Below are 26390 nucleotides of genomic sequence, written 5' to 3'. Positions count from 1 at the left end.
AAGGCGACGCTCGAGGCCCAAACGGGCTTGGGTGGCGCGCCTAGCAAGGTATGGCGCACCACCTGGCCTCATTTGGCCCTCATGGTCAGCTCGCGTGCTTCTTTGGCCCACAGCCCTTCTCTTTGTGAAAAACTGATCATGTATTTTTCCTTTAATTTTTAGGTGTCCAGAAGATCTCTGAAACAGCAAAATACGAAAAAGGAGGGTTTCTGCCTCCCAGAAATTAAATACCAATGAAAGGGACTTTGTAATTAAATATATTTTAATATGTAATTCATTTAATTAACATATTAAACATATCCTTTAATTTCCATTTGTTCGAGACACCTCCCGAACTATTCTGAATACCTTTCGGCCAACTCCGGAACCCTATTCCGGATATATCTCTCAATTCCGATGAATCCAAAACTATCTCAAGTTTAGTTGAACCCTTAAGTGTGTTATCCTACGGTTCAGGAATAACGCTAACATGATGCGAGACAATTTCTCTGGTCAATCGATCGCTAGGTGGTGTGGATAACCAAGGTGATCTATATGCATTCCATGAAGATATGATCATCATTTGGACCATTGCCTTGAGTCTTATTAAATTTTTAATTAGATACAGACACTCGTCAGGGATATTATCACCGTTACCAACAAGGCTATTCAACTCGTCACGTGTGATTCCATCCCCATGACCTAATCATACGCTGCACAGCTTTCATGGATGTAATCCCACCGAGTGGGCCCTTTGTATCTCTTCGTAACGTGGAAGAACAATTCCCGCTATTGATGCATACGTCTCAACCCATTCCATTAGAATACCCAACTACACCTTTGTGATCACTCTGTTGCGGTGTGATAGTTGATACAACCAAAGCAGCCTCCGGTGACAAATATTAGCTATGATCTCACGGTCTTAGTATTAAGTCATTACGCTTTTATAAACATCCTAACATTGAACTTGATGTGTCTTTATCGTGTTACAATACTGATGTTCTAGGTATGTCCATCATTATCATTTATCCAAACGATATGATCTCATTGTCAATGACACATGTATGTCCACAATACCGTACATGTATTAATGTTTCCGCTTAATACAATTATATCATGGTACGAAACGTATTATGAACTTTTAACATATAATAATAAATAATCATCATTATTTTCCTACATAGCACTATCTCCAGCAAGATGGTGGGCTCATATCTGGCTACTACTAGCATGGTGCAAACCGGCGACTAGTTGGAACTAGGTGGCACATTTGAGCTTGGATTTGGTGTAGACGTAGTGGGGGCATGTTGGAGTAGCATGGGAAATACTGGCCTGAATGGGTCGCAATGTTTGGGTGCGATGGATCATCTATGTTGGCGCTAGAAGGTCTTGGTGCGCTTAGCTCCTCTCTCGATCCAACATGCTCCAATAGGCGAGTAAGCCGAGGCGACGATGACGTCCCGAACATGGTGGTGGTCTAGCATGGCACATAAATTGTGGTGAGGTGCCCGGCAATTGTGAGGTGTGATGGAGCTATGTGGTCAACGACATGATCACCATACCCAACTTGCACCTCCTTTCTCTTCGTGGTCGAGTTCATGAGAAATCCATGCATGGAATTTAGTCTGTGTCGTCGACGCCGATGACACTGATGCCTTCAACTAACATTCTCCATCTTCTTTGCGTCGTTTTTTATCTTGCTTTGATCATGGCTAACGGGATTGGTCTTAAGATCTCAGGGTGAAAGCCTAAACTACATCGAAGAGTGTTGCAACGATGAATATATTGCTACCTTCTTGGAGTCATTGCCTTGGGTGTTCTTATCCCTCGTGGCCCGACTAGTTTGCAATGGCTACTCATGATGGCTCTATGGTAGCGGGGAAGATGTGCGGCAAACTTAAACCACAATTTGACGTTGAGGTGGCAACCTCGGTGTACTATGCAACAACTGTCCTATGGTGCAAGATCTTGTGAAAAGATAGAGATGATAATCGATGGATAGATTTTTACAAATTTTCATTTAGTTATTTATCCATTTTCGGTTTTGCTCATAAATAAAATAGCCTAATGTAAAACTTGGTAAATCAACCTATATGATGATAAGAGTATTTAAAGCACGAAAGTTATCATAAAGTAAACACTAGTAGCTACTAAGATCTTGTGTAGAAATACTTAGCCGTGTTGGAGACGATGATATAACCTGATGTTCACTCCCATGGGGGGCTACGGGTACGTTTGGTTCTTGCCCATGGTTGCCCCACCAAATATTTGGCTAGCCAAAATTTTGGTTGACCTTTTGGTTGCCCATAAGTTGGCCAACATTGGCAAGAAAACTGAACTAGATTAGACAAGTAGCCATTGGCATGCCAAATAATTGGCAACCATCCAAACAAAGACCAAAGTTTTGGCCATGCCCAAAATATTGGCAGGGTAACTTTTGGCCACAATCCAAACATGCCCTACATTTTTTTGGAGAGGCGTGCAATACCATTAAGGACTCTCAAACGTCACAAAGACCAACATTCTTCTCTTTGGGCCTTTTCTGAAAAGAAGGAACCCAATAACTAATGATAAATCTTGAGCTTGCCTCCAAATTCTCGCAAACTTTTTATGAAGCAAATTCACATGCCGAATGCTTCAGGGCAACTGTAGCCTCCTAGGCTTTTCCACGAAGGTAAGAGTAACACAATATCTCGATTAATTGAAGGGTGTTGAGACGTGAGGGGGGATACGAGATCTCAAGATTTGGTGTTGCAGTATGATTATACGATGATACATGTACCTGGTTGACAAAATCTCAAATCCCCCCCCCCACACCCAAAAGTCATATGAAAATCAGCATTATCTAAGTTTGATCATATTCGTACACAAAAATATGAATACCTAGATGAAAATATAAATATTTACAATATCGATAACCATCATAAAATAGATTTTTCTACTGTATTTGCTGAATTTTAATTAATGATAGTTTTTGTATACGTACGTCTGGTCAAACTTCGAAAGTTTGGGTTTTCAATCCCAAGTGTCTCCTCACACTTTTGCCATGCTGACGTAATTAGTCAACGAAGAACTGAAGTTACAATATTAGCAATCCCCAGCCTAGGACCAAACAACAATGGCTACTACTAGCCTAGTACTAGTCTACCACCTCTACTACCATCGCCGTCGCAACTACAGTCACGCGACCCTCAGTTCAAGATGGTCACAGGCTTTTACCGGTCTTTCCCACTCTCTCTCTCTCTCTCTCTACTCACTGCCCTGCCAATCTACGCATGTGCTCGATCGGGGGGCACCCTGCGCACACGCAAACAAGCTCCAATACAAAAGCTTACACCATGGCTCAGCCTGCCAAGCCATCTCGACTGACTGACTGATTGATTGATTGATTGATTCCTGATATTTGATGGATATTTTGATGGAGGGACGGATATCTGAATACTTCTGACATGCACCAATTTGACACGCCCTCCTCCTGATCATCACCTCGTTTCATTTCTTGTCCTGAATCCGGCCCTATCTTCTTCCTTGAACTCTCGCACGGCCTCCTCCTGGTCCTGCCATTATAAGCGGCAAATGCAAGTGCAGAACGCCACGCTCCCGGCGCTAGCCTCTGTTTCGGGTTCAAGCTGTGCCGGCGGTGAGTGACGGCACCGTTGTCCTCGTCGTCGGCGGCGGCTCTGTCTACTAGCTCCAATGCATCGTCACCCTGGGCCTGGGCCTTTCCACGTCTTCAGGTAAACACACACGAGTACACTACAGTAGAAGAGAAAGCGGTTGCTTGTGTCTCCTAGCGCAAGCTTATACTATTCCTAGTGGCAAGCTGCGTCTGGCTTGTCCCTTGCTCTCTAGTGCAGCGAGCTCCTGCCTTCTCCTCTGGACCGGCTCGTCTAGCTCGCTAACCTTTGTCGCCTTTGCCTCGTGCGTCTGCAGGGCGGAGGAGCGTGGTGGTGCTGGTGGTGGCACGGCTGGATTCCACCACCGCATCGGAGATGGCGCCGCGCAGTTCCCTCCCGAGCTCTACCACCACCACCAACACCCTCGCAGTAACTCCTGCATTCCGAAAACTATTCACTCTGTTCCCTTGGATCTTTGCGCGCGTCACTCTGATGCGTCTTTTTGTTTGGTGTGGGGTGTGAAGGCCCCAACCCCAGCTCCAAGTCCTCCAGCAACGTCACGCTCGCCACCTTCGCCCCGCAGCCGCTCCTCGCCGATGCGGGGCAGCAGCATGGAGTAGCGGCGACGCTGGGCATGGCGGCGCCGGGGATGGCGGCGACGGAGGCCGGCCGGTTCTTCCTGCCGAGAGGGGCGGAGCAGCAGCAGCAGCAGCTCGAGAACTGGGGCGACTCCGTGTCCGGCGTCGTCGTCACCAGCCCGCTCACCGAGACCTCCACGGACCTCGACGACAGCGGCGACATGCGCCACCGCGCTTCGATGGTTGGTGCCCGGCCAGTCCTTGCTCCGCTTTCTTACTCTTGGTTAACTCGTCGTATAATGCAGTTCCGTGCTGTCCCGTGTTGGCAGGGTGGTGGCGGAGGCGACGGCGACGGCGCTGGGCAGCCAAGGCTGGGCTGCGTGGATTCCTCGGACAGAAGAGGGGACCAAAAGGTGATTGCAGAAACCGGCGCCATGAAACCTGATCGTGTAGGTGCCAAACTATGGCTGGATTTGGTGCGTATGATCATGCATGACATGTGCTGAGCACGGTGCGTTCCTCTGTGATTTGCAGATGTCCCGGAGGCTTGCGCAGAACCGCGAGGCGGCCCGGAAGAGCCGGGTCAAGAAGAAGGTGGTTATTTTGCGGTCGATTTGTTTGCTTTCTTTTTCTTGGGAAAAATATGGGGAGTTGGGATGGATTGAGCTCTAGATTTGTTTACCACTGACATTTTTATCAGACAACAATTACATGGACATTTCTACTTGCCTGTGACATTTTAACCAAACAAGTAGCAACCCTTCTTTGGTAGTCATGGGGGGCATGCCATTGAATCCTCTGAGTTTTTCTTCATTCAGGGCACATTTGATTCATACGATAGGAAAATCATAGGAATAAAAAACATAGGATTAGGATGTCATGCCTAGTTAAATTCTACAGGAAGATGAGTTTTCTCTCATTGTGCGAAAGGAATTTTCCATGAGGTATGACCTCATGTTTTTTTTATAAGATTTGCACTACAAGTTTTTTATAGGATTATTTTCTATAGGATATGTTCCTATGAACCGAACAAATAGTGTAGAAAAAAAAATCCCACCAGATCTAAATCCTACACAATTCGTATAGAACTCCTATGAATCAAAGGAAACCTCAGTGTTTACTAGTCTAACTTACTGTCTACTCCCTTGGTTACGTATTACTCTGCATGGAAGGTTTGATCAAAGTCAAGATTTGTAATCTTTGAGACTTTGACCAACTGTCCAAGATAATATATCAATATATTCATAATCAAATGTATATGATATGATAATACATTGCATACCATACTAATTATATTATTTTTATTTTATAAATAACAATATATTTTTACATTTACATGCCGAGTAAAACAGGGGGAGTACTGCGCATAAGCATTATATTTCAAGCTGCTGACTACTGTTCAATTAGCAAGGCAGAGAGTGATTCTGCACTTATTTGTATGTATGGTCAACGTGGGGACCTCCAATTGCATTATGATTTTAAATTTGCTGTACCTATCATATTATTCTTTTTATTTGGAGAAAGCTATCATCTCATACTGAATCTTCCTCCCATTAGTACAGTATCTGTGATAAACTGAAAACATCAGGAGTAATGTAGTTTTCCATATGATGTGATTTTATTGCTGATCGTACACTTCATAAAATGTCCAGTTGGAGGTTTTTTTTTTTTTTATCTTGATAAACATGGGGACACTGCTTTTCTGATCTGCAGGCTTACCTTCAGCAGTTGGAAAGCAGCCGATCCAAGTTGGAGCAACTGGAGCAAGAGCTTCAGAGGGCAAGGCAGCAGGTAAATTCTTCAGCTTCATTACGAATTGCAAACCCCGATTTGGGGTGCGTAGTTATTGATTGAATGCCGATGATCGTGTATGTGGTGCAGGGAATGTTTATCGCGGGTGGAAGCTCCGGTGATCACTCAAGTGGGGGTAATGATATTTCTAGTGCTCACTTTTTAATTAGATCATGGCATCTACACAATATCATAACTTTTTCCAACAGTTGCAGGGCAGTTCACTTTTGGTTTGAAACCATTCAACTAGCATGCAGTAATACATTGTCGATTTCAAAGTAGTTTGGTGCAAATTGTTAGTTTTCATTCTGCTGAAAAGAATTTACTGTTCTTTTAGGTGCCTTGGCATTCGATTTGGAGTACGCACGATGGCTCGACGACCACCAACGCCACATCAACAACCTCAGGGTGGCCGTGGTCACAAACATGAGCGACGAGGAACTGCGTCTCCTTGTCGAATCCGTGATGCTGCACTACGACGATCTCTTCAGGCTGAAGAGCTTCGCGACCAAGTCCGACGTGTTCCACGTCATGTCAGGCATGTGGATGAGCCCCGCTGAGCGGTTCTTCATGTGGCTCGGGGGGTTTCGCTCGTCGGAACTCCTCAAGGTATTGTTTTTATAGTCAGTAACCTTTGCAGCTGGATTATGAATCACAGAAAACTTCTCTGTACATTATTTTGTCTGAAGTCTACATTATCCTTACTCCTGATATTCAAATGTTCAGGTTCTTGCGAGCCAGCTTGAGCCCCTGACGGATCAGCAGCTGATGGGCATCTGCAGTCTGCAACAATCGTCGCAGCAGGCTGAAGACGCGCTGTCGCAGGGGATGGAGGCCCTGCAGCAGGGGCTAGCCGAGACCCTGGCCGCTGCCGCGGGGGTCGGGCCCCTGGCCACCGGTGCCGACAACGTGACCAACTACATGGGCCAGATGGCCATCGCCATGGGGAAGCTGAGCACGCTCGAGAACTTCCTCCGTCAGGTGCGTACAACAACACCGTACTGAAAATGAGTCTTTTGCATTGTTCGTTCGTTGCCTGATGATCGACCGTCTTGGTGTGCGCCGGCAGGGCGACCTGCTGAGGCAGCAGACGCTGCAGCAGCTACACCGGATCCTGACGACCCGGCAGGCGGCGCGCGCGCTGCTCGTCATCAGCGACTACTTCTCCCGGCTCCGGGCGTTGAGCTCCCTATGGCTGGCGCGGCCGAGGGAATGACTGACTAGGATGGAGTCGCCGGCGTTCAACCAGCTCTTGGGCAGAATGGTTGTATCCCAAGGAGATTTTGACTAGTACCGATTAACTCCTGGATTCAGCTGAGTGCCATGACGATTCTTTGTTCTCCGGTGGTTTAGTATCAGGAAGGAAGAATCATCGGTTGCTACGTAGCATAGCATGGGCGCATGGCTGGCTTGGCTGCTGCTAAGTACGAGTGTACAACTAGTAGTGTAACCGTACGTAACAAGTGAAAATGTCTTAACTTAATCCATCCAAAACGGAATCTTAGTACTCCCTCCGTTCCCCCAAAAGGAAGAATGTGTCTGAAAAAAATGTCTCATGTTATCTAAATTTGAAGGTATTCAACCACTACTAGCCGAATGCCCATGCCTTGTTACGGCCAACCAAAAAGTGCAACATCGGCGAGATCAGGCCATACATGGATTGACATACGAGCGAGGGACGTGCCTATATGTCACAAGAGAAAGATCTACAAAAGAACATGGACACAAGAAGTTTTAACGTGAAAAAATACCTCCAAAGAGAAGGGAAAAAATCACGGGCGTCAACCAACAAATCACCACTATCATGGAAAAACCTACACAACGTCAGCCCAAACCTCCCGATGACAAGTCTCGCTCTCTCATCAGTAGGTAGCCTTTGTATGAATTTGGATCACAATATAGTTAATACTATTTAGCTAGGTGTCATCGAATGTCACTTGCAAGTTGCAACCCATGTTACTTATGATTAGTACGAATCACAAAGCAATCTAACCATGCTTCGTATTTTTCTTAGTTGTAACCAATGTGTAAGTAGTAAATCTTTGTTGTAACTCCACGTGCAACTGCGGAAAAAAAATCTCAGTTACAACATTGCCAAAGAGAGTTTCCAAGTTTTTGTATAAAAATCATTTTCATTTTAGTTGCCTCTTCCCGGGCGCCTCCTAACCTAACCTAACCTAGCCGTCGCCTCCTCCTCTCCCGTCCCCCTCCCGGGCGGCGGCGGAGGATCTACCCGCCCCGCTCCGAGCAGCCGCCCCCGGACCGCCGCACCTCAGCCGTCGCTGCTGCTGGCCTCGGCCCCGGCTCCGGCTCCGGCCCCGGCCCCGCTACAGCCCCGGCCCCGGCCTCGGCCACGGCGGCGGTGGCGGCGCCCCTTCCGTCGAACGACGAGGGGGGAGGAGAGGGTTTCCACGGTGGCGTTCCATGGGAGGTGATGAAGCGCCGGTGGAGGAAGCCGAGCGGCACGGCTACTTGGCTGGGAACTGATGCTCTCCGTCGGTAGCCATGGAGGATTCGGTCGAGCGGTGGCGGCCTCCGCCCCCGGTGACGGTTCAACGGTGGTACGCATGATCCGCGCCGCCGTCTTCTTCCCTGGTGATCTGGCAGGAGGGACTGGTGGCGTGGGGGCTGTTGGTCTTGCTTTGTTTTTGGTGGTGGTCCTCGGATTTCTCACAAGCGAAGATGAAGATCTACCGGAGGTCAGTTTGCTTTGATCTGGCTGGAGAGATGAGTTCCGGAAAGCTCCGTTGGTGAATGGAACTGTGCATATTGTGCCTGCAGTTTGCTGGATCGGGTGGTATTCGGTCGCGCGCATCCATGTTTTTATTCCGACCGTTTGGTTCCGGAGGGAGCGCCGCGAAGCTATATTCTGCGTTGATATCAAGTGACTTTTTGGTCCATGGTGAAGTCAGAAGAAGGAATATCATGAAGGCCGGATTGGTGGACTGGCTAAAGGAGGTTCAAGTCAATGTGATGCTGAGGGATCTGCTTGGCGTTCCGGGCTTGCAGCAGTGGTATGCATGTGTGGGCGACAACACAGGGGAAGTTCAGAGTCTTACCTCTCAGGGTGAAAACCCAAGGTCTGGCCTTAACTGGTTGTGCCTGGCAATGTTCTTGTTGGAGGCATTGTTTTGAGAGTGGGGACTATCTTCAGGGAGAAATCCTAAGACCTTTGGTCGGGTGACGACGGCGCTGGTGCACTGTTTCCTTCTTGGAGGCGTCGCTTTTGGAGAGTCTGTACTTCATGTGTTGTCACGGTGGTAGTTGTATTGCTGTTGCTAGGTCTAGAAGGCTGTAGCGGGACTTTTTTTTCCTTAGTTTTCTTTACTCTTTTTTGGCTGTGTGCATCCGTACTGGCATTAGGGTGGGGCGTTGTTGTAGAGGCTGGGTGTAATTGGTATCTTTTGATATTAATATATTCCCTTTATCGAAAAAATGTTAAAATGGGTTTTTGGTGGTTCAAACATAAACAATATGGTGTTAAATGGCGTCACTCATTTTTTTAAAAAAAATAAAAACTATTTGTATGCATAACACCACATATTATGAATTTCTAAGCTTTCTATCCACACTCACACATTTAAAATTACTTTATGTCGATTTTCATCGCCCAAAGTTTTGCTCAAAGAATGGGTGTCTCATGTAGGTGCAAATCACAAAAGGTGTTTGAAATAAAAATTATGTGATGCACCAAGAATGATTTTAAGCATAATGGCTCCACTTTTGCACGGAGGTATATATTTCCCTTTCAAATAGCATTGCAGTGAGTTTCAAATGTGTGTATAAAAAAATATTTTTCCATTTTCTAAGTTCAAAAAATGGGTTTTTAGTGACGTATAAATAATATAGTGCAAAATGGTACCATTCCAATTTTTTTTTAAAAAACTAAACCATATTGTATGGATAACACACAAATATTATGAATTTGCAGGCTTTCTATCTATGTTCACCCATTTAAATGATTTTATGCCGATTTTGGTTGCACACAGATTTACTAAAAAAATGTGATGTAGAAGGTAATCACAGACGGTTTTGAAATAAAAAATGTGTGCGATGCACCAGAAAATTGTGTTCATTAAAGTACACGGAGGTATATATGCACATATTTTTTACAAGCTTTAAGACTTCCTATAGCTTTTTAAATATTTATTTATTTCGACGAATATTATTTGGAATATTTTAACCAAAGGGCACGATTACAAAGGACACATCCATATGTAGTAGAGTTGTCCGCATATTTACATATATAGCACCGAGAAAACCTAAAAATACATGAAATACCCCCAACAAAATCTTCTTCCGCTAAATTTTTCAGTTCTCGACACTTTGTCAGGTTGCCATCCAATCGTTCAAGAAGAGGACTAAGGCAGATGGGAACAACATGCATACAAGGAAAAAAAATGCCACCAACAAAGACCAACATGCCAACAATCAGAGCAACATCACACAAAGCCAGAGTACAAGCCTCAAAACGACACATACCCACTGACTCCTCGACGCTGCCAATCACGTCACCAAGAAAGGGTTGAAGTCGGGGTAACATTATTCAGTAGAGCGCTGTCACCGCCATCTGAATGACGCCATCATGACACCCCAAAACGCTAACGTTAGGGACGTAGTGGTAGCACCGAGCGTCCCATCACCTCCTCCCGATGGAGCTGCGAGGACCCATCGCTTGCTGGCCGAGACAGAGGAAGTGAGGTGGCTAGGCTTAGAGGAGAGTCGGGAGGAAGATATATCTCATTATATATATATGTATATATATAATATAATTACTATTTTCGTGGACTGAATTTATGAGAAAACAACCTAGTTTGGCAGCGCATTTGAGCCGTCCGATTCAGATCCTGTGGCCATGAATATATATATACACTAACCCCAAAATGAGTTCCGAACCCGTCTAATCCCGTTCCCCTCTCTCCAACCTGACCCACCCCACGCCGGCCCACCGCCACAGCCTCGCCGCAATGGCCTACAACACCTCGCGCGCGCGCCTCTCGCCGCCGGCGCGCCCCGCTGTCCCGCGCCCCAGGAAGCGCGGGCGCTCTCCCTCTGCAGCAGTGTGGTGCGCGTCCTCCGATTACGTCGCTCCGTTCGAGCCCCGCGGCCGCTGGCAGAACCCCGCCTGGCATGGCCGCGCGCCACAGACCCGGGTGCCCCCCAGGCAGTGGATCGTTGCGGACGAGGCCTCGACCTCGGGCGGAGGTATCCTGCTAGCCACATAGTTTGTTCAGGAGAATAGTTGGTTACCTTGTTCATGTATAGGTTGAGTAAACATTGTCAGATTTGCATTACTTCTTGTTAGTGTTGTTAGCCTGGAAAGCAATAAACTAGGTAACCCAGTTAGTTAGTGGAACTAGTTTGCTAAAATAGAATTTAGTGAAAGTAAAGTAATTCTACCCAACTATTGGAATTTTTTTTTTGTTGACGTAACCAACTATTGCAATTTGTCCAAAAAGATGTGATATTGTTTCCTTCTGTTACCAAGTTCCATCAGTTTAGGTTTCTGATCTGGAATTATATTTCTTGTTACAAAGTTGTACTGGATTGTATGGAATTGTGTTACATAGATGGATGGTATTCTGGCACGTTTAGTTTTTGTACTCATGCTTTCTTTTGGCAGATGCATGCACTATCATGTCATACAACATCTTGGCGGATACCCATGCGGGGAATCATCCGGAACTTTACTTGCACGTCCCATGGGACGCAATGAGGTGGGATTCAAGGAGAAGGCTTATTCTCCGTGAAATTGGGCAGTGGGACTCTGATTTAGTGTGTCTCCAGGCAAGAACTCAACCTGCATATTTGTGATGCCATCTTTTCACTGTACTCTATAACACTTTGGGATTTGGCCAACAGGAGGTGGATAAACTCCGGGGAATCGCTGAAGACATGCAGAAAAGAGGGTATAAATGTAGCTTCAAGGTATAGCTCTATAACACTTCTCTTTAAAAAGTACCGTGTTTCAGTCCTTAGGCAAGTCTCTTGCCATCTTTAGCGGCGCACTTGGGATGCAGAAGATGGATGTGCTACTTTTTGGAAATCAGGACGGTAAGGCTAATGTTCCACCTTCTCCTCCCTTGTTATTTCCAACTCATTTGTACGGAGTGTATTTTCATCTTTTTCTTTCTTTTGAAATGTAGGTTACGTCTGCTTGAGGAAGATAGTATTGAATTTAGTGAATTCAATCTGTGGAATAATGTTGCTCAAATATTAGTTTTCGAGGTACCTGGATTTACATCAAAGAACCACTTAGTTCAGTCCATTAACTAAGTAAGGAGTAATTTCACATTCATCCTGGTTAGACTTAGCAGATAATTGCCAGGGTTCTTCTTCTAGTAATGCTTGCCCTATTTGTTATGGTTCTGAGATCCGAAGGATGGGCAGAAGTAGCAGGAAATAGAGAAGGAAGGGAGTGTGGACACCTTTTTCATTGTTTGATTCTTTTTTTGTTTAATGCTTTTCTGTCCAACCCTTGATGGAACTTCCTTATATACGATATCGATTTCATCTTTTCGCAATGAGTTAAATAGCTCTGTCTAGCAGCATGTCTTATCTAGCAACATGTACCATGTATTATTACAGATTCAGCATTGCCTCATGAGTTGTTTTACATAGTATAAATATAAGAGGTGCCGAACTACATGTTATGCTGAATCTTGTATTTCCGAAACTGTTTCCCTGTTACATCATTTGTATAATCTTTTCTTCTTATTCAGTCTATCGATCTACAGTCAAGTGGTCAATGTCTTGGATGTTGGTAGAATGGCTTTATTAATTTTGTTTTTTCCTTACCTGTTTCCTTTTCAGCTTAGCGGAAGCCAAAAGTTTGTGCTCGGGAATATCCATGTTTTGTTTAGTCCAAAGCGTGGAGATATAAAACTGGGTCAGGTATATGTTCAGCTAAAGTCAACATCATTTGTTTCCTGCGTATCTCATCATTTATAATTCTTTAGTCATGACAAGATGTTCTGCATAATCCTCATTACCTGATATGAACCTAGTGCAAAGTTTGAAATGACTGTCTACTACTTCAAATTTGGCAGATGTTTCTTTTACCCCTTCCAACTTTACCCGGTTATAAGTGTCCACTCATAATTCTCCTTCCTCCAGATTCGCATGCTACTGGAGAAGGCAAATGCTCTTGCTGAAAAATGGGATGGAATTCCTATTGTGCTTGCTGGGGATTTTAACTGCACACCTGATGTATGTTTTAATTTCTCCCATGCATATCTCACCTTAAATTTCTCAGATGAAGATAATTACTTCCAGAAAGTGTTTGCTTCGTGGAAACGAGATGTAAACATGACTGCTCATTAGTGATAGTGCCTTAGATTGGCTGCAGATTAACTTGTTAATGAGTTTTAAAATCTTTTTAAGGAATGTGGTATCCCGTGATTTAGTGCTGACATTTTTCTTTCATTGGTTCGACTTTTTCTTATTTTTCCCTTGGACCAGAGTGCCCTCTACAAGTTCTTGTCGACAATGAAGGTGAAAGAATGCATTAGATATTTTTTAGATACCCCCAAAGTGATAGTGAACTATGGTTATTATAGAATTGACTACAATGTGTTACTTTTTGTGTCACCAGCTGGACATTTCTTTGCATGATAGAAGGCAGTTGTCTGGAGGACTTGATAACTCTGAATTTGGTTTCTACGAGCTTTCTAGGTCAAAAGTCGTTCATCTGAAATCTTAGGTTACCTAGCACATCTCTTTGTTTTAAGACTTGTTACTACCTTCCTTTACTCAAGTACAGATGGAGTGCCGCAGAAGTGAGAAATGCGACAGGATACTCAAATGTCATGGTCGCTAGACATCCATTGAAGCTCTCTAGTTCTTATGCCATATTAAAGGTAGTATTTTGTAGTGAAAATGGAAGCACTCTTTGACTACTTGACATATATCTGAAGCAAAATGTTGATTATTTTAGGGGAATTCAAGCAATAGAGGTGATCATGGTGAACCTCTAGCAACTTCATTTCACAAGAAGTTTCTTGGCACTGTTGATTATTTGTGGTATGCTTCTCAATACGAGCCTGTATCTTATTGTATGCGTATAAGTTGTGGCTGAGTTTCTTTTTTGAAGGTATACTCGTGGGCTTGAATGCTCCAGAGTTTTGGACACACTACCATTGAGTGCTTTGAGGAGAACGAGGGGTCTTCCGACCAGGGTATTTCCTCTTTACATATGCATCATACTAATTAGAAAAAATATTTATGTGAAAAGAGGACTATATGTCTTAAACTTTGGTGATGTCATTGTTTGAGTTTTTGATGCAATTTTCCTGTTTATATATTTTTTGAAATGGATCGGACACACTATTCATATTTAACTGCTAACATTTGATGCCATGCTGAAAATCTGTCAGGAAATGGGCAGTGATCACCTGCCCATTGTTGCTGAATTCGTCTTCACGGAACGGACCCAAGATGATTCTGAGCAAGAAGATGAATCCGAGGAAGAAGATGAATCGGAGCAAGATGATGAATCAGAGCAAGATTATGATTCTGCACAAAAAGCCACCACATCAAAACACATATATTTCTCAGATAGCGACGACTAGGTTGACGCGAGTTAGTTATTGAGTTGGTAGAAAGATTTGAGATGAATGATGACTGAGAACAGGGTGCGCAGGCCGTCAGGAACTGCGCCGCGATGACCATACCAGTCATGATTCAGAATGAGAAATTATCCAGCCAACCACATCCTTGCATGCCGTAGAAGGTGTTCTGCCCAAGCAAGCGGGGTTTTGCTCGAGCAGGCGGTGTTGTGATTCATGCATGCAGCAGAGTCTAGCCATGCTGTGCCAGGCTGCTGATACGGAGCAATTAGGTGTGGAGCTGGTGATCTGTGTCAGATGTTAGATTGTGAGGTATACAAACATGTCGATCCAAGACAAGAAATGAAAAACAAAGAATAATTATTCTCGTCTTGTGTGTCAACTAGAATACGTTGACACGGTATTCTTATGTTTTATGTTTTAGCGTGCATTCTGTGCATGCGGACACAGTCTTTGCTCTCATTTTATTTGACACTTGATTTCTTGAGGAACTGCTTGTAGACTACCAAACATTGTGCGGAAGAATGGTGCTGACTATATGGCCTTGAAGCAAATATTACATCCTGTAATAAACTAGGAACGCTGCAATAGCAAAATTTACAGCAGCATATCCTACTAGAATACACTAGGAATGCCGCAGTAGCAGAATTTACATAAGAAGCCGAGTAAGAGAGCACAGATCGACCCTGCATGCTCAGCACCAACCAAACAAATGCCTGGTATGGGAGGCAATATGTGGATTTGAAGATAGGGAGGTGGCCAATCAGAGCCTGGCATCCTGCCACGTCGCCGCTCCGAAACACGCACGAGCGACACGACCACGAGAGCCACCCCAGCTCGGCCTACACAACAACCGTTCCAGCGTTCTTTCCGTCACGTAGCTAGCACAGCGGAGAGCAGAGCGAGAGGCCGAGAAGGGTTCAGAACACAGCTCTAGCGATAAGGCAATGGCTGCCACGGCGTACTCCGTGGCGCTCCTCGGCGGAGCACGGCTCCCGGCCACCACCGGAGCCACCCGCTTCACCTCCTCCGCACTCCTGCCCCGGCGCAACCTCCAGCCGCTCCGCCTCCAAGGTGACTGAACACCATATATAGAGAGCTGCTTGTTCGTCCAACTTTCTAGTACGTATCTGATTGCTTCGCCGAGCTTGCAGATGCGCCGAGGCCGTCGCTGCTCCGCGTGAAGGCCGCCTCCGACGACACGTCGGCGAGCGGCGACGAGATCATCGAGGACCTCAAGGGCAAGGTTCGTGCCGACTACCTATATATATGCGTCACTGTACAATGTGTCAATTGTGCGCGTTCTCACCAGTTCTCTTCTCTTCTCCTGTGTGGCGACAACAGTGGGAGGCGATTGAGGACAAGCCCACCTTCCTCCTCTACAGCGGCGGCGCCGTCGTCGCGCTCTGGCTCACCACCGTCGTCGTCGGCGCAATCAACTCCGTGCCGCTGGTACTTGCCCGCCGTCGAAACTGTTTTACGATTCTGCGCAACTAATAATGAATCCTACCCTAAACTTCCCGCTCTGTGTTTGTGTTCGATCTGCGTAGCTCCCCAAGCTCCTGGAGCTCGTCGGGCTCGGCTACACCGGCTGGTTCGTCTACCGCTACCTCCTCTTCAAGGTAACAATGCAAGCAGCCTCTGTACCTCTGACTTCAGCTCGCCAATTGGACTGATATTTCTTACATGCACTTTCTTGGTGATTGCAGGAAAGCAGGAAAGAGCTGGCCACCGACATCGAGTCCTTGAAGAAGAAGATCGCTGGAACAGAGTAATAAACCTGTCGAGTTCTCTGGAACGTTTTGGGTGGTTGTTTCGGTGTATCCGGCCATGTAATGGAAGAACACACCTACTTGCTTAGAGTACTTGCCCACTGCTTTTGTACGTGTGTTACATATATATCTGTATGCAAGAAAAGCTTTGGTATCGTGTGTGCGAAGATCAATTGGTTTTGAATGTCTTGTATATTGGTTGCTATGTAAACGTGTTCATGTGAAAAGCTGTGATCCATCTGATCAACTTTACATTCATACTAGGCAGATATTCGGGCTTCGCCGCGCCGACTGTATGGCGTTGTTGCAGGTAAGATTCAGAAAAAAATGGAAACAGATACATATTGCGGTGATTGAGAAATGTCAATTATGGCAAAATTCATAATTCAGTGTTCGCTCTTTTCTTGAATATAAGATGTCCTTTGAACTGCTAGAACTTCTTCTATTTAGGAACATATGTAGTAACTGTTATGTATATCTATGGCATAGGCAAAGTAGAAGAAAAATGAAGCCATCTATGTACTCACTTCGGAAAAGCAATTACAAGGATATTTTGTGCTGTCAAGGCGTACATGACAGCTAAGAAAATGATCGTCAGAATAATTAATAATTAGGAAAAAAGTTGCTGCACACATACAAAGACAGAATTCCAATGACCAGGTAAACAAGAAAATGGATATACAAGTACACCGCTGCTACAAATTATGTACTTCAGATGTTGTCTTGGCTGTGTAAGAAAAACATGTGGCTTTGTCATCTGAAAGACTTAAAATCTGCGAGAACCTTCTTCGCTGAAGAGTCCGCAGATCCAGCGGCCCTAGTATCCTTTATGCTCGATCTCCGTTCCATGATTTTCTTGATCTCCTCCTCCTTCTTGTCGACAAACTGCATCAGTTCTTTGACGCTTGCAAGGCGCGTGGGCTTTGGCTTCGTCGGCTGTATTTCACCAACAATAACAGCAGTGACAGCAGCAGCGTCGACTGGCTCAACGGCTCCAGAGCTGGAGTACTTGCTGTACTGCCAGCACACTCTCGCGAAGAAGATCATGACAGCGAAGACACATATCAGAGCGCACACCATGAAGAGGCCCCAGAAGCTTCCGAGGCTCAGCCGGACTGCTCCCAACCCACTGTCCTCGGAGCTGCAACTCGGATCTGTGAACCACTTGTCGTGAATTCTCAGAAGCTGGCCACTCTCTGAAAGTTCAAGGATGGCGGTCGATAAGTCTGTAGCAAGGGGAGAATCCCTCTGGAATGCCTGTAAAATTAAATGAGAATGTTTAGCTGTCTCCATTATAGGACGTCCAAAAAAGTGAATTCAAAACGGGTGAGAAACATACAAATCCCCATCCCTCCTTGGTGAACTCCTGGCCGACTATTCTGAAGTTGCAGTGGGATGAAAGGAAGATCTTAACGTATGGCATCTCATCAACAATTGCAGCAACGCCTCCATTCTTTGGTCCACGATTAAGGGCATCAGCATACTCCTGTACCGTGCTCAATGGTACCAATCGAGATTCAGGAACGTTCAGCTCCTGGATCAGGTAGTTTCTGGTGAATTTTCCAGTCTGGTATCCGATAGGTAAACCGCTTGCAATCAAATTGTCAATCCCAGTTATTCCAGTTACAAGTTGCTGGACTGTGAGGATTGATGTCAGGCTAGCAGTGTAACTTGAATTGATGATCAGCACGACGAACAACCATATGATTAGCACAAAACGCCCAAGAGCTGTTACTGTGTCCTGTCCCGAGGTGAGTTTTTGCAATAAGATATTTTCATTCAGATAGGAAAGCACCGCGGACTGGAAGATTTAAACATAATATCATGTGATGCATCTAGGGAACTTACTGTGTGCAAAGAACATTGTTGAGAAACTGAACCTGAAAGAGAAGCATAAAGAATCAGTTAGCTTCTAGATAATCATTTAGGGAAATAGCCAATATACAGTCTCACAAAAAAAATTCAAGCCAGATGTGGTAACCTATGATAAAACACATCCTTGGAGTAGCAAAAGAAACGTACCAAAATATTGTTCCGACTTGTTGTTGTGGTGAGCCTCGAAACTCTACATTAGTTCGATGTTCGAGAATCCAAACAACTACTCCCACAAAAAGAAAAAGAGCACCTGTTACACACCACATCTCTACTGTGAAAGGTTTAAGGAAAGCCCAGGCACTTGAAGTTTCTCGTCTGATTGGCGCTACTACCACGAGTCCCGCCTCGATATAAGGTTGTGTGAACTCTGCAATCTTCGTCCTGTTTCTCACAATGGAGAAGTCACCTACAGCTGCATCAAGGTGCTAAAGAAAAAGAAAGATTCAGATAGTTGAAAGCAAAATGAACAAACAAGCAGAGGAAAGAATGAGGACATACATTGGTGGATACCCTACTAATAATGTTGTCATAGTTAGGATTACTTATGCCATCCCCAATTGATATGAATTCACAAGAAACTGGGTACGGAAGCAGTTTAATTGCTGCGTTGAATATATCAATGTTGTAACCGCTCACATTATCATGGCCAGTGCCACCTGACACCAACTCCTTAAAACTTGGTTTATTTGGAACACCAACTCGGAGGGGCTGGCCATTGTTTGGAAAAACCCACCCCCTAGGCTTAGTAGTAGTGTCACCTGGCCACACCACACTGTACAGCCGCTGGGTACTTGTTGACGTATTTGGTGGCTTCCGATACAAAATTTCAGGATAAATAACAGAAAGGCCAGAGTAATTACTCCAATATCCAATCAAACGGGACCCGGAACCACCAACGTTAAGGATATCATAAGCTGGTTGTACCAAGTTGCGATCTGAGTCAAACCGAACCTGACCTGTTAGGCCTGTAATGTTTGTGAGCAGAAGTTGCTGTAGCAACTGCTCACCACCATCAAATATCTTAAGAGTTGATAGACGCAAAGTGCTTCCATTTGAATCGTCCAACTTTGGATCTGTAGAGAAATTAATCTGCTGGCCGCTATTTAGAAATCGATCGATAGCACGGGCAACAATCCATACTGAGTCATATGCATAAAAACCATACGAATTCAAGGCAGAATCAATACTCCTATTACGAGCCACATTATTCCATTTAGATATGAACTTTGTCTTGGCATCAGACTCAGGAGTATGGTGACGAAGAAATATTATCCCTTGGATATGACTCATGTCATTAAGATCTCTAGACCTTGAGGAGTCCAGGACAGCAGCTAGCCAATCGGTTACTATCCACACATAGCCACTAGTCATCATCTGGAGCTTCTTAGCAATAGAAAATAGTCTCATCCCTGTATCAGGATTGACATGCACAGCAAACACCCTTGATTCCATCATGTTTGCTCTAAAGAGTATATCAGTGATCACGTCTGCGTCTGAATTTGGAGGAATGGTAGCTTTATATGAAATTCTTGCCCGCTTTGCTGCAAGTGCATCTCCGAGGACCGAGACCCCACTTCGTCCATAATCATCATCAACAAATATAGCAGTTACCTGTTTCCATTGGTAGTAATCAACAATGCTAGCTACAGCGTGCATTTGGAAGTAGTCACTAATGGTACCCCTTAAAAAGTAAGGATATTCCGATGCGGATAGGGTTGAATCAGTTGCTGCGAATGATAGAAGTGGAACATGCAGCTCATTAACAACATGCGAGATGACATGGCTTATTCCAGATGATTGTGGGCCAATGACAGCAATCACTTTTTTCTCCATTAGTTCCAATGCTGCAAAAATGTAATGTTTACGAATGAGTTCATAGACTATTCAAAGCAATTAGGATGTGTCTTATACTACCTTCATCCTAAAGCTTAAGGCTTATATTATTTTAAAAATTTCAAACTATGTCAAGTTTGACTAAGATTTTACCAAAAAATATTAACATGCAAAATATAAAATCAATATCATGAATAGATAATGAAATATATTTTTATATGGTATCTACAAAATATTATATTTGTTGATAGATTGTTCTAAAAATTTGGTCAAACTTTACACTTAAAAAAGCCTTAAGCTTTAGGATGGAGGTAGTATGTACTGATTGGAGGCTCCTGCATGTTACTACCTATGTTACCCCTACTATAACTAATATAATACACCCATGCATGTAAAAATCAGATGTGTCACTGCAAGTCATGATTAAAAAGATCATGGTGGTATCATAAATAGATATTGTATCATAGCGAGTAGATCTAGAAAAAATGATATCAAATAGATCATGCATATTATTTTGCATAGATGTTATACAAATAAATAAATTTGGTGAAACTATGATACCACTACATGATACCATGCATTATAGAGACTGTATCATCTAGTAGTATAATAGGCATGATACTACTATATGATGCCCATGGGTAATATCGAATAATAGTATCATGAATATTATCCTGTCCTAGTATCATATATTTTTTGATTTGAAAAATCTCAATACAACATTGTGTACAAGATCTACTTGGTATTAGTTTTTCTAGTTCTCATGATATGACACGGTATCTATATGTGATACCACTATGATCTCTCTCATCATTAACTGCAGGGGCACATCAACTTTTTGTATGCATAAATTACATGATAGTATCTATGATGCCTTCACTATGGATTTCCTAACATCACAAACCCCAATGCAAAATGAGTCTACTACAATCTAATAAATGTTTGTTTCCAGAATAATCAGGTTAGCACAGTTCATAAGAAAGGAGACACCATCCTCATAGAAGTTTACAGGATCGGTTTCTTTAAGCGCAGTTGGTTTCTCCATTTCCAATCAAGGTAGTATTGATGGCATCTCATGGAACACGAGCCAGGCAATCATTATCATAAACAAAAGGTAAATGTACAAGAAATGGATCGTTCCCTCAGAGAAAATGCAATAAGACATATCCTATCAAGGAATCATACCAAAATCAGATTTCAGACTAAGAATTCAATGCACTAATATTACACTGTAGTTGAATTATTTCTTTGCTGGTCAACTATTAGTTCCCCTAAAGTTATGGTACCTAATCTAAGTGAATCTTAACAGAAACAACAACAACAGCAGTAGACTAAATAAAGTATGATTAAATGAAGATTGATATCTAAAAATAAAGAAATGAAGGATCATGTTTCTTCACATATGTGTGCCAGAAGGCCAACACCAATGAAAGCAGGTACTAATCAACTCCGAGGTGCAAGTCCTGTTATTCTATAACAAGTTGCAATACTCTTGTTTTTATATAGGGTTTGCAGATGCAATTAATAATTTACACACCGAGACCAGTTATGCTGGACAGATTGTGGTGTCCTCGTCGCCACCACTACAAATCAGGCTTATACTGAGATCTCAATTAAGATAAAGATAAATGAGGCTAATGCTAAAAGAAGCAGTGGGTGGGTTCACGTGCAAAAAGGATAAATTATTTCAGAAATGGGAAATTAACAGCATTCAGATTAGTTTTCTTTGACCATGACAAACCAATTTTCCGAATATAATTTCTTTGTCGTTTGCAACTACTATCTCCGTTACAGATTCACAGCCTCGCTTTGTACAGAGTTATTGGAATAAACTAGCCAGGAACTGAAGTTATCAAAGACGAGCTCCAATAAAAATTCACGTACTCATGCGGAAATCACTATTTTAAGTACTTGCAACATGGAGATGACAATGAACTGAAAGAAAAATCAAGTAATAGTGTAACAAAACTCAGGGAGAAGAAGTAAAGAGCCAGCTGACCTTCGATGGTTCCAAGAAAACTGCTGCAATTGGTGTCGTGGCTGATCAAATTCAGTTTGGTCCCGGCGAGCACGACGTTGTCCGCGTTGACGTCGTCGACGGCAAGCTCGATGGCGAGCCGTGCCGCGCGGCCAATGGTTGACTCATACGTGAAGAGCGCGCCAACGGTCACCGTGCTCGGCCGCTGCCCCGCTGCCGCGGCGGCGGCAGCGAGCGTCAGGAACAGAAACAGCAGCAGGTCGGCGCCCATTGTCCCCTCCAAGCTCAGGCTTTCGACGCCAATGCAGAGCTGTGCCCTCTCCTCCTCCCTGGCGCTGGGAGAAAGAAAGCTCAACGGCGGCGTGAGTAGTAACTAGTCGTGCGGGGAGGCCTGTTGTGTGGTGCCCTGCACTGCTCTGCGCTGCCGCTGCGTGTATGTGGACTATGTAGTGCAGAAACTGAAAGGGAAACATGAGTGAGAGGCAGGGGAGAGGCAGACACGTACAAAAAACAACTTCACATTCTTTAAAAAAAAATGCCATCATAGCTAGCTTTATTGATATCAAATATTGCCCCCATTCCAAAATATAAGCTTTTTTTTTTGGTCCAGCTTTCAAGATATCTCCCAACACATAATATTTTGCTCTAGGAACTTGGGCACAAGGGGAGCTGGGTTCAGCTATAATTCTCCAAACCTGTTTGACTAGCATTGCAAGATTGAAAGAGTGTAAGTATCTAAATCCTATACTTTTTTTTTGGAAAGCATAATTTCCACCAAGAAAACCAATACATCTTCTTTCCTTTATCATCACCCCCACCAAAACTGAGAAATAACATGAGTGATTTTTTTTGGCATACTTTCTTTGGTAAAAGAAACACTGACATTGTGGTGACGCGAATCCCCAAACCCGCACCCAAACCCTAGACGCCCGCCGCCGCCGCTGGCGATGCCGCCGGGAAAAGACCGCGGGGCGTGGCGGCGGCGGACTTCCCTCGTGACGCGCTGGGGACGGCGGCCAGGAGCTTCCCTCGACGCTGCGGCGGCGGCCCTCCCGCCTCCCGTGTGGATGGCTGGGCGGCGGCGGCCGGACGTGGATGGAGGGCCGACGGTGGCCAGAGCTGATCTGTGTTGCGGCCTCCCCTCCTCCCGTCGGTGGCACGCCGGTGGTGGTTGGTGGTGGGACGGACTGCGCCATCCCCTCCGCCTCTCGCCGGTGCGGGGTGATGATCTTGGGCTTCTCCCGTGGTACGAGGCCGCCCGAGGCAGCAGCCTTGGGTTCGACGGTGGAGGCGGCCTTCTTCTTCGCCTGAGGAGGTCGGCTGGTTGCTGGGGTGGCGGATCACGAGATCCCTCTACCCCGACGATGAAGATCTAGTCGACGACGAGCTAGCGGCGAAGGGGCCACCGGTGAACACCGCGCCTTGACTTCGTTCTTGGCGGATGATGGCGGCGGATATTGGCGTCGTTCCCTTGTGAAGGCATCATCTTTGCTGGCCTCTACGTTTGCTCTCGCCGAGTTGGGGACTCGCGGCTGTCGGTGAAAACCGTGTCACGTTTGGCGGGCGATGGCGGCATTAAGCGTCGCTTCCTTCTTGAAGGCATCATTGTCGCAGTCCGCGGGTACTCACTTGTGCTACTCCGGGGGAAACCCTAGATCCAGCCAGGATCGGATGATGACGGTGCTTCCTGCGTCGTTCTACCTCTTGGGGCATCGTTTTTGGAGCAGCGGCTGGATGGAGGTGGTTTGTGGTGGAGTGGTGTTCATCTACCATGTTGTCGTCAATGATTCTCAGCGGCGTGGAGCTGCGGGGTATCGAAGACGGTCGAGGACTGCTGGACGCGTGCAGGATGGTGGAGCCGTCTGGTGTTATGGTGACATCGACGGCAGGCCTGGCACGGTCAATGCGTTGATCTCACTTGGAGATGGGTTCGAGATAGATGGCGGTTGCGAACTCTGCGACGTGTGCAATGGCACACCCTCAGGGTTTTGCTTTTTGGATGATGTGCGTTGGTGTATCGTCAGGGAGTATGGCCTTGTTCATGGTCACCCACTTCATCGTAGGTATAGCGAGTTCTCGCTAGGAAGGAGGCTTCAAGTTGATCTTTGTATTCCCCTTGTAAGGCATTGCGAATAATTTAATAAAGCAAAGAGTTGTGTGCATCCTTTGGATGCAGAGGCTGGGGCTATGTTCCTTTATCGAAAAAACACTGACATTGCATAAATAGGTATAGCATGAGCAAAAACTTTCAGTAGAATTTTACCACCTATGGATAATGATTTCTCTTTCCATCCTTTAATTCTCTGTATTACTCTTTAAAAAAACAATCACTTCTATCCGCACCCACAATTGCTAGGAGACCCAAATATTTGAAAGAAAGAAATTCAGTATTTATGTCCAGAATATTACGAATATTCACCTTCCCATCAACATGAGTATTTGGACTAAAATAAATGATTGATTTCGCCACAATTACAAGTTGTTCTCACTTTGCACAATAATCATCAAGAACTTGTCGCAATGAGGCTATATTTGTTGAATCTGCTTTCAAGAGGATTAAGGAATCAACAGCAAATAAAATATGTGAAACTTATGGTGCATTCATGCACACTTTTGCCCCTTCAATGCCACCAACCTCCTCTGTATATAACAAACAACTTGAAAGACCCTATGCACATAAGAAGATCAGGTAGGGAGAAAGAGGATCTCCCTGTTGAATACCTCTCGTTGGAGCGAAGCTCTGTGTCTGCGTTTCTGAATTAACACAAGACATCACTAGCTCCGCCCACTGGGTGTGGAAACCAAGTCAGGTCATTATATCACAAACACAATTTCATACAACTCTTGCATAGGATTTATGCATATCTAACTTTACTGCACATAGTTCAATCTTTCCTTTCTTTTTATTCTTCCTCTTATGGATATACAATCATAGGCTACCACACATTAACAATTACGAGCCTACCGGAAACATAAGCACTCTAAGTAGGAAAATTATCTTGGGAAGAATAGCCTTTAATCTAATTGCAAGCATCTTAGAAATAATCTTATAGACAACATTACAAAGAGATATAGGTCTAAATTCTGAAACCTCCTCCAGCACATCAACTTATGGGATCGAGACGACATTTTTTTCATTACGGTCCGCAGGGATCACCTTATCATTTATTGCCTTGAAAACCACTTCCGTAATATCATCACCCACTAAGTGCCAGATTTTTTTATAGAATAAAGCATGTAGCCCATCTGTCTCGGGATCCTTCAAGTCCACAATGCTAAAGACAACTCTTTTAACATGCTCCACATAGAATGGCACAATTAACCTTTCATTCATCTCATGTGAAACCTTAAGAATAACTTTTTTCTAGAAATAGTGGTCCAGTCATATTAACTATAGAAGAAAACATGTTAACAAAATAATCCTCTGCAATTGGATTTAAGTTTTCAGAACCCTCCACAACGTTACCATCAAGACCCTCCGGATTTTAATGAAATATTTCTTCCTGCGAGCCGAGGCAAAGCTTTGTAAGTAAGCCATATTTTTTCACCATTTTGGAGCCAATTAGCTTAGGGTCGTTGACTCCATTCAATCTCTTCCCACTTAAGGAGTATATCAAACAGCTTAGCTAAATCATTCCTCTCTTCTTCAGCTTCCGGCGGCATTGGGCCTCTCATCAGCAACTCAAGATCCAGCTGGGCTTTCCTGAGTCTCTTCTTGGGCTTCTTAAGAACTTGTTGGCCCCATGCATGGGTTCCACCATGCATGGCCTTAAGACGATCAGACACGTTGATTACACCATGATCTAATGCTGCAGTGTTATAGTTTTCCTGAACTACTTATCCGAAGTTATCCTCTTTGAATCAATTGGCCTCAAAATTCATAGATTTTATACCCACTACCGGAGGTGCTGCATAGCACTCTTAATCCAACAGAAGAGGCTTATGATCTGAGTGGTTATACTCAAGATTAATAACTGCAGCATTTGGATGGTTTCATATCCACTCCGAGTTTCCATGTTCTATATCCAGCCCCTCCTGAATTTATCCTATGAGCCACGTGAATAGATCTCCAACATAACATAGATCCTCCAAACCACACCCATCGGTTGCATCATGGAATACTAGCATAAAATGTTGTGGTCTGACTCTCCCTCTTTCCTTTTCATGTGAAGCTTCTATCCCATGTTTTGTGTTTGTCCTTACATTTGAACTCTCTGTACATCCCTATAAATCTCCACATGTTATTCGCATCATCCTCCACATGTACATCAATATAGTTTGGATGGGGAAAATCCAGGACATTTTTGCCTCATATTTTCACATCATCAGAATATCTCCTATTTGGCCATCACTAGGTTTCACAATTTTGAAATCCGTCTTCACTCTTCTTCTCAAACAAT

The 26390-nt window shown here is 44.5% G+C and overlaps 4 protein-coding genes across 6 annotated transcripts; 3 read left to right on the top strand and 1 right to left on the bottom strand.

Moving 5' to 3' along the window:
- The first annotated feature begins 3323 nt into the window (after positions 1 to 3323).
- LOC127317320 (transcription factor TGAL3) lies at positions 3324 to 7479 on the top strand. Of its 2 annotated transcripts, none has more exons than XM_051347869.2 (10): positions 3324 to 3716; positions 3913 to 4025; positions 4121 to 4416; positions 4504 to 4587; positions 4709 to 4768; positions 5888 to 5965; positions 6056 to 6101; positions 6303 to 6574; positions 6692 to 6946; positions 7035 to 7479. In XM_051347869.2, exons 1-10 carry the CDS (start codon positions 3676 to 3678, stop codon positions 7179 to 7181), a joined length of 1392 nt encoding a protein of 463 aa, XP_051203829.1. In that variant the 5' UTR covers positions 3324 to 3675; the 3' UTR covers positions 7182 to 7479. The 2 variants fall into 2 exon arrangements, with proteins under 2 accessions (XP_051203829.1, XP_051203828.1); XM_051347868.2 differs by having other exon boundaries at positions 3336 to 3716; positions 4504 to 4623.
- Positions 7480 to 10872: 3393 nt separating this feature from the next.
- Positions 10873 to 14948, top strand: LOC127317322 (carbon catabolite repressor protein 4 homolog 3). The gene is made up of 13 exons (XM_051347870.2): positions 10873 to 11170; positions 11589 to 11752; positions 11828 to 11893; positions 11967 to 12019; positions 12112 to 12193; positions 12779 to 12859; positions 13082 to 13174; positions 13427 to 13459; positions 13560 to 13639; positions 13728 to 13824; positions 13902 to 13987; positions 14058 to 14142; positions 14341 to 14948. The coding sequence occupies exons 1-13, from the start codon at positions 10933 to 10935 to the stop codon at positions 14533 to 14535; spliced, it is 1353 nt and encodes a 450-aa protein (XP_051203830.1). The 5' UTR covers positions 10873 to 10932; the 3' UTR covers positions 14536 to 14948.
- A 433-nt stretch (positions 14949 to 15381) lies between these two features.
- On the top strand, positions 15382 to 16477 carry LOC127317323 (protein CURVATURE THYLAKOID 1A, chloroplastic). Its single transcript, XM_051347871.2, has 5 exons — positions 15382 to 15606; positions 15687 to 15778; positions 15877 to 15984; positions 16083 to 16154; positions 16242 to 16477. Exons 1-5 carry the CDS (start codon positions 15480 to 15482, stop codon positions 16305 to 16307), a joined length of 465 nt encoding a protein of 154 aa, XP_051203831.1. The 5' UTR covers positions 15382 to 15479; the 3' UTR covers positions 16308 to 16477.
- A 422-nt stretch (positions 16478 to 16899) lies between these two features.
- On the bottom strand, positions 16900 to 22383 carry LOC127317324 (glutamate receptor 3.4). 2 transcript variants are annotated; one of them, XM_051347872.1, is made up of 6 exons: positions 22012 to 22383; positions 18678 to 20023; positions 18327 to 18604; positions 18153 to 18184; positions 17644 to 18050; positions 16900 to 17561 (listed from the first exon to the last, which is right to left on the bottom strand). In XM_051347872.1, the coding sequence occupies exons 1-6, from the start codon at positions 22259 to 22261 to the stop codon at positions 17058 to 17060; spliced, it is 2817 nt and encodes a 938-aa protein (XP_051203832.1). In that variant the 5' UTR covers positions 22262 to 22383; the 3' UTR covers positions 16900 to 17057. The 2 variants fall into 2 exon arrangements, with proteins under 2 accessions (XP_051203832.1, XP_051203833.1); XM_051347873.2 differs by lacking the exon at positions 16900 to 17561 and having other exon boundaries at positions 17842 to 18045.
- Between the last annotated feature and the right edge of the window lie 4007 nt (positions 22384 to 26390).

The sequence above is a fragment of the Lolium perenne genome, chromosome 7, assembly GCF_019359855.2.
Source record: "Lolium perenne isolate Kyuss_39 chromosome 7, Kyuss_2.0, whole genome shotgun sequence".
Classification (NCBI taxonomy): domain Eukaryota; kingdom Viridiplantae; phylum Streptophyta; class Magnoliopsida; order Poales; family Poaceae; genus Lolium; species Lolium perenne.
Note: the sequence above shows the minus strand (reverse complement) of the source record. Positions and strands in the feature narration are given on the sequence as shown.

What these genes read in the sequence shown, in the direction of transcription:
- LOC127317323 (XM_051347871.2), top strand. Translation starts at nt 15,480, where the DNA reads ATGGCTGCCACGGCGTACTCCGTGGCGCTCCTCGGCGGAGCACGGCTC. An exon ending in TCGAGGACCTCAAGGGCAAG is followed by an intron (nt 15,779 to 15,876) that starts GTTCGTGCCGAC and finishes TGGCGACAACAG; the next exon opens with TGGGAGGCGATTGAGGACAA. An exon ending in ACCGCTACCTCCTCTTCAAG is followed by an intron (nt 16,155 to 16,241) that starts GTAACAATGCAA and finishes TGGTGATTGCAG; the next exon opens with GAAAGCAGGAAAGAGCTGGC.
- LOC127317322 (XM_051347870.2), top strand. Translation starts at nt 10,933, where the DNA reads ATGGCCTACAACACCTCGCGCGCGCGCCTCTCGCCGCCGGCGCGCCCC. An exon ending in GGCCTCGACCTCGGGCGGAG is followed by an intron (nt 11,171 to 11,588) that starts GTATCCTGCTAG and finishes TTCTTTTGGCAG; the next exon opens with ATGCATGCACTATCATGTCA. An exon ending in GGTTTCTACGAGCTTTCTAG is followed by an intron (nt 13,640 to 13,727) that starts GTCAAAAGTCGT and finishes ACTCAAGTACAG; the next exon opens with ATGGAGTGCCGCAGAAGTGA.
- LOC127317324 (XM_051347872.1), bottom strand. Translation starts at nt 22,261, where the DNA reads ATGGGCGCCGACCTGCTGCTGTTTCTGTTCCTGACGCTCGCTGCCGCC. An exon ending in TTAGTAGGGTATCCACCAAT is followed by an intron (nt 18,605 to 18,677) that starts GTATGTCCTCAT and finishes CTTTTTCTTTAG; the next exon opens with CACCTTGATGCAGCTGTAGG. An exon ending in CAAGTCGGAACAATATTTTG is followed by an intron (nt 18,185 to 18,326) that starts GTACGTTTCTTT and finishes CTTCTCTTTCAG; the next exon opens with GTTCAGTTTCTCAACAATGT.
- LOC127317320 (XM_051347868.2), top strand. Translation starts at nt 3,676, where the DNA reads ATGCATCGTCACCCTGGGCCTGGGCCTTTCCACGTCTTCAG. An exon ending in TTCAGAGGGCAAGGCAGCAG is followed by an intron (nt 5,966 to 6,055) that starts GTAAATTCTTCA and finishes TATGTGGTGCAG; the next exon opens with GGAATGTTTATCGCGGGTGG. An exon ending in GCTCGTCGGAACTCCTCAAG is followed by an intron (nt 6,575 to 6,691) that starts GTATTGTTTTTA and finishes TCAAATGTTCAG; the next exon opens with GTTCTTGCGAGCCAGCTTGA.